The sequence below is a fragment of the Argopecten irradians genome, chromosome 8 (assembly GCF_041381155.1).
Source record: "Argopecten irradians isolate NY chromosome 8, Ai_NY, whole genome shotgun sequence".
Lineage (NCBI taxonomy): Eukaryota > Metazoa > Mollusca > Bivalvia > Pectinida > Pectinidae > Argopecten > Argopecten irradians.
The window spans coordinates 32190755-32200207 of record NC_091141.1 but is presented as its reverse complement, the minus strand read 5'-3'; the positions used below and the strand labels follow the sequence as shown (position 1 = coordinate 32200207).

The following is a 9453-nucleotide window of genomic DNA, read 5'->3' as shown; positions in this document are numbered from 1 at the left end:
TTCTATGTACTGTTTAAAAAATGTCTCTTAAAAGATCAATTTGTCTTAGTAAGGAAATTATTCATTTTTGTATAATCATCAAAATATATCGTAAAATTCATCTCAGCCATTCTAAATCGTATTTTTTTCCCGGGGAGACCCCCGGACCCCCTACCACCAAATTCTCGCGCCTTTGGGCGCTCGCAAGTTCATCAATATGCATCGTAAAACTCATCTAAACCATTCTAAATCGTATTTTTTTTCCGGGGGAGACCTCCGGACCCCCCAAACACCAAAATCTCGCGCTTTCGGGCGTTTGCAAATTCATCAAAACTCATTTTAGCTATTCTAAATTATAATTTTTTTCCCGGAGGAGGCCCCGGACCCCCCAAACACCAAAATATCGCGCTTTCGGGCATTCGGCAAACCTCGGCCGTCCGGTACCCTACAGCCGAGGTTTGCCGAATGGCTTTCGAGCACTCGCAAAATCATCAAAGTACATTGTAAAACTCATCTCAGTCATTCTAAATTACAATATTTTCCCCCGGGGGTCACCCTCAGACCCCTAAAACACCAAAATCTCGCGCCTTCGGAGCTCACACGCTAATTTGGCCAATTTGCGTATTATTTAATTTCCTTTTAGCGACCCCACTGTCTATAAATGTGTACAAGGATTAAATTTAATGATATATGGAAAATGTACATAAAGCATATATGGTTGGGAGTTGAATTAATCTCCTCCTGTAGGTGCCGCGGAGGGGGGGGGGGGGGTTTACAAAATATTGAGGACCTTTGCCCCCCCCCCCCCCCCCCCCCCCCCATTACGTTTCATCTTCCTACGCCACTGTAGAAGTAGGAACTAAAATATCATAAAGGTTCTGATGAACTTGTGCTGCTTTAGGATTTTAATGTCCCGATTAGACAGACTGGAATTTTTAACCTCTTATTATTTATCACTTGTATACTGGTAGTGTTCTTACGTTCACTTAGATTTAAACTTTCTCCCACATAGGAAAACTATACATATAGACTTACTGTTGACCATATTTCATTAAAGTCATTGTGAGAAAAAAAAAACGGAGCGCAAACTGAAACTAGCAACGAAAACACTTACAATCAATATACGATGCAGCCCAAATTATCTATGATTACATGTGATTGAAAGCATCAAATGAAGTTATTAGGCGAACAGTAGCCGAGTTGGATACCACTGAACAGTGAGTAGCAGACTTGATCAATACAGAGGCAGCACTCAAGATAGCGAGGACGAGCGCCCCGATACCAATCAATGTATTGACTTACCCCACTCACTAAACACTGCCTATCGATCACAAGCCCCCATAAACCTGGGCTTATGTAACGCGGCTTGTATTTTATATAGTGAATCTATGTCTGTAACATGTCCGTGGCTTCCTGACAAGAAATGGACAGACTTTGGATCTCTGTGGTCATCCAGCTGACCCTTTTAGGAGCTGGCTATGCTGCAGGTAGGTATTCGTGTAAACAGTCCCAGCTCCCGGGGACTGGTAATGGTATAACATGTATCTAATTTAACCCCCGGGATAGTTGATAGTGTACGATAATTTTATATACACTCTTGAGGAGATATCTAGGAACGATGCTTTAGAAAGTCATCAAAGTCCCAAGATGGGATGTTTGTGTGGAGTGTTGTAATCATCCTAAGGAGAGTTGATGGTACATGGTAAGTCTTATTTCACCAGACGGACGTAGTGACGCACAATAAGTTACAAATGTACTTACACACTCCCGAGGGAAGGGTGATGTTCCTGGACGAACCATTCTGCACTTTGAAAGAAGGTGATGACATGCAAAGACACACGCACGAGTTATACCTTCCCATCCTTTCTTTTCTAGCTTGCTACATGTTTGTTTGCTTAATTGTTTGCTTATTTCCTTGCTTGCTTGTTTGCTTGTTTTCTTGTACATTGTATGCTTGCTTCCCTCATTATTTGCTTGGTCCATTTCTTGAGTTCTTGCTTGCTTGCTTCCATGCTTGATTTCTTGCATGATTGATTACTTAGTTGCTTGCTTGTTTCCTTGTTTGCTTATTCCCTTGCTTTCTTGTATGCTTTCTTCCTTCAGTACTTGCTTTGTGCATTGCTTGCTATTATGCTTGCTTGTTTACTTGATTGCTTGTTTCCTTATTTGCTTATTTTCTTGTTTGCTGATATCCTTGCTTGTCTCTTTTCTTTTATGTTTTTGTTTTTTTTCTGCCCTTACTTGTTCTCTTCATGCTTTCTTGCATCCATTGTTTGCTTGCTTCCCTTGCTTGCTTACTTACCCCCTTCCTCCTTCCGACCGACAGATTAATGTGTAGTTTCATGCTTTAGTTTGGGAAAATTCCAATACATAACACAGACAAATAAGCCGACAGTACTTTCACTTCAATATTTTATCAGGAATAATTCAAGTTATTTGATTATGAAAATATGGATATTGATTGTTATACTTGTCCATTTCGTGTTGTCATGGCGATCACTAACATTTACAAATTACTTAGTTTTATTACTCATAAATACAGACTAGTATTGATGGGCACTTACAATAACACAAACCTTATGTTCAACAATCGATTTCTGTAGTTTGCTGTACATAATGCATAACAAATCACAGTAATATATTTTTATTCCAGAGAAAACAGATCCGAATTGTGTAATAGACCCGAGCCTGGACATCAATGCTGTTGGGAACTACCTTGACTGTCAGACTGACGAAAGGGTCGCCGATGGTACCACATCCTGTTGTACGGTGGATAACGTGAAAAGGTGTTGTAAGGGGAAGGACAGGTAAGAAAAATTATAACGAAGGAGGTTAGGGGTCATTATAAGGAGGGTCAAAGGTTAGGGGTCATTATAAGGAGGGTCAGATGTGAGGGGTCATTATAAGGAGGATCAGAGGTAAGGGGTTATTATAAAGAGGATGAAAGGTTAAGGGTCATTATAAGTAGGATCAGAGGTTAGGGGTCATTATAAGGAGGTCAGAGATTAGGGGTCATTATAAAGAGGATGAGAGGTTGGGGGTCATTATAAGGAGAGTCAGAGGTTAGGGGTCATTATAAGGAGAGTAAGAAGTTAGGGGTCATTATAAGGAGGATGCGAGGTTAGGGGTGATTATAAGAGGGTCAGAGGTTAGGGGTCAATGTAAGAAGATTCAGAGGTTAGAGGCCATTATAAGTACATATGTAGGGAGGGAGTTAAGGTCATTATAAGTAGGGTGAAACGTTAGGGATCATTATGAGGATGGTGAAGGATTAGGATTAAAATAAGGAGAGTGAGAGGTAAGGGGTCATTATAAGAAGGGTGAGAGGGTAAACGGAACATTATAAGTAGGATGATAGGGCAAAAGGGTCATATTTAGGAGAGAGATGTACAGAACCATTGTAAGAAAATACATATACATTGTACATGTATTGGGTCATTTTAGGAGGAGAAGTGAAGGTCATGATAATGAAGGGGGGATCTAAGAGGTCCTTTCAAGGAAGTTTCAAGAGTTATCGAAATAGGAGAAATATAAAGGTCATAAGAAGGAAAGAAATATAAAGTGTCTTTCAAAGAAGAGGGGACATTAAAAGATCACTGTAAAAATGGTTTGGTGTCGTTATATAGTGACCTCATACTTCCATATCTCCTTATAATGACAAACAACATTCATGGTAACAAATATAAACAAACCAGCAAACATTTGTTCCTTTCAGATCTCATTTCCCACTCGCCTTTCTCTTACTTCCATTTGAAAAAATGAATAAAAAATCGTATTTTCAAAGGTATTTTGAGAGTGATTATATTAAATCAAAGGATTAAGACAATGTATAATTGATTATTAAATTAAAAAACAGATTCACATATCAGTATCAATAAATTACAGTAGACTTCCGAGAATACGGACGCCGATAGTCCGGAAAACTCACAATCCGACCTGTAGTTTGTTTGATTACACATCATTATTGATGATGATGTTGATGATGACGTATATTGATAAAAACGATGTTGATGATGAAACATAATGATACTGATTCGAATGATGTCGATGAAGTATAAATAGATAAGAATGATGAAGTATAATAATGGGATATTTCATTGGTGATAATAGATAAAGATATTTCAGATTTACTGATGATAACATATTACTCAACTTTTGACTGTGCTCTTACAAAATGAATAAATAAAATAAATAATAAATAAATAGATATTAAATAAATAAATAAATGAGCAAGTAAATAAATAAAATATGAAATAAATAATACAAAATATATGTCTTCTTTGTTTCGTGTTCATACAAAATAAATTGATAAAAATAAATAAATAGATAAATAAATAAATAAATAAAATAGTATTCGTCGTGTCATTCCTTACCATAAACAAAATAACTTCTTATATTTATTCCATACTAATGATTCTGAAATAATGTTCAGAAGATGCTACAGTTATGTATTTTTCAGTTGGGATCAGATGATCATCATTCTGTGTGCCATAGGAGGGATAGCACTAGTCTTGTCAATCCTCACCTTTAGTGTTTTGTGGTGTTTGAAAGACAAGGTACCATGTATTGGAGAGTGTATGAATTTTACACAGAAAAAGTACTATGAAGTGGAGGAAAGTTTCTGGTAACATTGCTTTTAAACTCTTATATTACGCCTAACTCATTCTGCTATTATTTTAAGTCAGTTTGGTTTGTTTAATGGAATGTATGGGTATATATATACATAATATTGCTTTATTTCCAGTGTAATTGATTCTCATGTGAATTTTATTTTACAAATACCGTATAGTTGGTTATTTTCACGGGGATGATATTTCCACGGGGATGATATTTTCGCGGGGATGATATTTTCGTGGGGATGATATTTTCACGGGGATGATATTTTCACGGGGATGATATTTTCGCGGGGATAATATTTTCACGGGGATGACATTTTCGCGGGATGAAATTTTCTCGCGGGATGATATTTTCACGGTGATGATATTTTCACGGGGATGATATTTTCGCGGGGATGATATTTTTGCGATTTGGTGGCACATTGTTAGGATTGCGAACATTTGATCTATGAAATGTTGAGGAGTGATTGAAATATATTACACCCTGGAATCCAAAAATTGAAAACATGATTTTCTCTTTTTTAGCTGAAATCGTGTAAATATACGGCTATACGGCATTAAATTTCTACGAATTTGAATTTAACTATCTTTATAGTTAGAACGATATACTGTGAAGCATATCCATTTTTATTTTAAATAGTTGTTGCGAAGGACGAGTGATGAAAAGGCGGCAACAAGAAAAAAAATTAATGAAGAAAAGCAAAAAGCAACCAGCACATTCTCAACCAGAGGAAGTATTAGGGGACACGAAGAAGGAAGACTTGTGGGAGGGAAAGCTCATCAATACATGAGATATGTATTTAGTTTGTATATGTTGCTGTAAACATGTTTATATTGGCGAGTTACAAATTTTGAGAAGCAAAATTTGCATTTTATGAATTACTTGAATAGTGAATTATTGCACAAATGCTTTCAGAAAACCGATGTCAAATATCGCTGGTTTTAGGGACCATGGTTTAACGGGTATCAATTGGCACAATTTGCGCTGAAATAATGTTATCGTCAAAACATGCACGCTTACATTATATCCTAATCTGATATAGTATTATAAAAACAGGGATAAACTATTTATCGTTTGAAAACTAGATAGCTTACAGTGCAAATTGTGGTATGTTTTATGTAATGTACTACAACTTATAGGTAAAGACAAAATTCAAACAAGAATCTCTGTGAGCATCCATCAGGTTTGTCAAGCCTGCGTCATGGTTTATGTAATCCATGAGAAGTTTGCTTACTTTTATAAATCGGATGCTGTACATTGTGATTCCTCCCAAAAACACATAATGTCTATGTACATCAGGAATCCATAGCCAGTTATGTAGGGGTATTTGGGCCTGTACTGACCGTAGGCCGATGGTTTTTCTCCTGGAACCTTGGGCATCCTACATAGATATGGTACGACATAAAACGACACTCGCTGTTATTATGACTTTAAACAACCAAACCTAGAACAAACTTCATAACTTTAAAGGGTTTGCACAAATATGATAGCAAACGTCATAAAATCATCAAACAATGATTATATTGAGTGTTTATATCCACCGTATTGGCCATTTTTCGCCGGCACTGTAGCAGTAATAATCGATAACGTGATAGCTGTAGGCAAACAATAAAGCCTAATTTTCATGATACCTATGGGATTTACGTTTTCGCCATGTTTCGGGGATGATGAAATATTAACAATGTAGGAACGTTTGTTCTGACAGTGTTGAGCAATGAACTCCAACTAAATCGATTAAGTATCTGTAAATATCTAAACATTCATTAGGCTATTGATGGAAGTATAGCAGTAAAGCGAACATCAGTGATCACAAATATATATACTGTAGCCGGTTCATTTTGCGGGGATGCTATTTTCACGACATTTGCATGGTCGCGAAATTCGATCCTTGATATAATATAAACGTAAGTAATATTCTTGAAGTTAAATCGCGAACAATTATGTTTTCTAATTTTAGAAGACAGAAAAATAATATTGCGAAGTTTTCGAATCGAGAACTTCGACTGTAATATGATATAAGATAAAAGATTGTAATGATCAAAATTAATGATGTTTCATATCAAAATAGTCTAGAATTCGAGTGACATTTTGATGAAACTTCCATATTAGAACAATCTAGTAAAATGGTATTCTAAGCCATATAAGTGTGCAGATGTTTTCAAAGTATTTGAATATTTGTTATCACGATGGTTAATGATTACTGAAAGTATTTGTATTCACACTAAACTGAATGACGTCACTAATTATTCATTTCTTTTATATTGATATTAACAATAACATCCATTAGTGAAAACATGATTAATTTATGAATGAAGGATTGTCTGAGTTACCGAAAGCTGGTTATTTTCGCGGGGATGGTATTTTCGCGATTTCGCGGGCCATCGACTCGTTCACGAAATTAAGACCAGTGAAATTACACTTCAAGTTAAATCGCGAAATTTCGATTCGCTAAAAAATGAATTTTCTAAATTTGGGTTTAATTCGCGAAAATTTTTGCCTGAAAAAATAACCGACTATACAGTATATTTAAGGATTAATTGTCAGTGATTATTAGTTATGAATTATTATCACGTATGTATTCTTCCGTCATATATCAATGTATTTATACTAGTTATCACGATAACGCTGTAGTACTACACTATCTATGTTATGTATATGAATATTGTTATATATGTATGTATTGTTATAAATGTGGTTTTTGCTAGGAATTTTAAATTGAATCGATTGTTTCATTTTTGATAAGTTTTTTATAGAAATATTTATCCATTGTGCCTACTCAATAAGTTTTTGTGTGATTTATTGAGCTTCTGTTTATATTATAAAAAGTTGTGTTTTTTACTTTGTCAATTTAATATGACTATACAATACTTTTGATTTGATAAGCCTATACCGGTACACCTTCCATACTGTTGATTAAATAAGCCTATAGCGGTACACCTTCCATACTTTTGATTTGATGACACTATACCGATAACACGATGCCGGTACACCTTCCATACTTTTGATATGATAAGCCTATACCGGTACAGCTTCCATACTTCTGATGTGATCAGACTATACCGGTTCACGTTCCATACATTTGATTTGATAAGCCTATACCGGTACACCTTCTATGTATTTGATTTGATAATCCTTCCATATTTTTTTGACAAGCTTATACCGGTACACCTTCCATACTGTTGATTTGAAAAGCCTATACCGGTACACCTTCCATACTTTTGATTTGATAAGTCTATACCGGTCCACCTTCCATGTATTTGATTTGATAAGCCTATACCGGTACACCTTCCATAAGTCTAAATTGATAAGACTATACCGGTACACATTCCATACCTTTGATTTGATGAGCCTATACAGGTACACCTTCCATACTGTTGATTTGATAAGACTATACTGGCACACTTTACATACTTCTGATTTGATAAGCCTATGCCGATACACCTTCCATACTATCATATACCGGTACACCTGCCATACATCTGATTTGATAAGACTATACCGGTACACCTTCCATACTGTTGATTTGATGAGCCTATACAGGTACACCTTCCATACATTTGATTTGATGAGACTATACCGGTACACCTTCCATACTTCTGATTTGATGAGCCTATACCGGTACACCTTCCATACATTTGATTTGATAAATCTATACCAGTTCACCCTTCATACTGTTGCTTTGATAAACCTATATATGTACATGTACACCTTCGATACTGTTGATTTGATAAGCCTATACCGGTACACCTTCCATAACTTTAATATGTTATACCGGTTATCTTTCCATACCTTTGATAAGCTTATACTGGTACACCTTCAATAACTTTAATATGTTATACCGGTTATCTTTCCATACCTTTGATAAGCTTATACTGGTACACCTTCCATATGCTATGCACAACGAATATTGCAATATAATGTATACAGTTATTTACCTATGTATAAACATATGCATGTTAATATGTATTTCGTTATCGTTTGGATTGTATTGTATAGCCAAACCTATGATATAACAAAATAATAATCTGCTATATAGTGTAATTCTCATGAATTCCAAAATTGTTTGTCAAAATATCCGGAAAGGAAACAATCTGGTACTTACGATTCCAGAATGTGGGATTAAACTGAATTGCACTGTAACCCACGTGATTGGACATGTGACCTCAACGTCCAATCAGAAATTAAATCAGACCTCATTCAATTTTATGATGGAATTGTATATCACCGATGTGTTACTCGTTCATTCTTATTTGAAATCAAGCCACGTACATTTTGAAGTTTAGATATTCCAAACTGTTAAAACTACTTCAAATTAGCTGTGAATTATTCCGTATTTGCATATTACAGAGTTATCCGCCCTTGCGAGTATGTACATGTATTGATTGTGACATCATATGTTTCAGAAGGTTACGTCATACTTTTCAGAGAAAACGATGTGAGTTGCGCTTACATACTAATGACGTTACAATGAATTCCTATCCGAAAGGGAATTAACTCTGTAATATGCAAAGACGAAATTGCAGACGTACTGTTCTGCGTTAAGTGAACTCTTTAACCTAAATATGAATAAAAGATCTTGCCAAACTTGCCAAACATTTTCAAGTAAAACGTACACTATGTATGGGATCACTGCATCGTATATTTTCCGAGCAATAAACCAGGAAATATACAATGAGATTGTTGTTGTTTTGTGTTTATTATGATACTGTGAAAGACAAGCACACATTTCAAACACAAAGTGTATTAGTTCATTCACAGACAGTTCTAAAAATTGTCTGTTCAGAATAGCATCGCTTATGTCGAAATACTGACTAACAAATACATGCACAATTTAAGATGTATATTTTAATGAAAAAC

The 9453-nt window shown here is 35.5% G+C and overlaps 1 protein-coding gene across 1 annotated transcript; it reads left to right on the top strand.

Annotated features, from left to right (window-relative positions):
• The first annotated feature begins 1162 nt into the window (after positions 1 to 1162).
• On the top strand, positions 1163 to 9271 carry LOC138330114 (uncharacterized). The gene is made up of 4 exons (XM_069277486.1): positions 1163 to 1466; positions 2633 to 2786; positions 4439 to 4603; positions 5236 to 9271. Exons 1-4 carry the CDS (start codon positions 1403 to 1405, stop codon positions 5384 to 5386), a joined length of 534 nt encoding a protein of 177 aa, XP_069133587.1. The 5' UTR covers positions 1163 to 1402; the 3' UTR covers positions 5387 to 9271.
• The last annotated feature ends 182 nt before the right edge of the window (positions 9272 to 9453 follow it).

Bases quoted from the DNA above. Each gene is read 5' to 3' on its own strand.
- LOC138330114 (XM_069277486.1), top strand. From the start codon at position 1,403: ATGGACAGACTTTGGATCTCTGTGGTCATCCAGCTGACCCTTTTAGGA. The intron at 2,787-4,438 runs GTAAGAAAAATT...TGTATTTTTCAG, and splicing joins TGTTGTAAGGGGAAGGACAG to TTGGGATCAGATGATCATCA. The intron at 4,604-5,235 runs GTAACATTGCTT...TATTTTAAATAG, and splicing joins GAAGTGGAGGAAAGTTTCTG to TTGTTGCGAAGGACGAGTGA.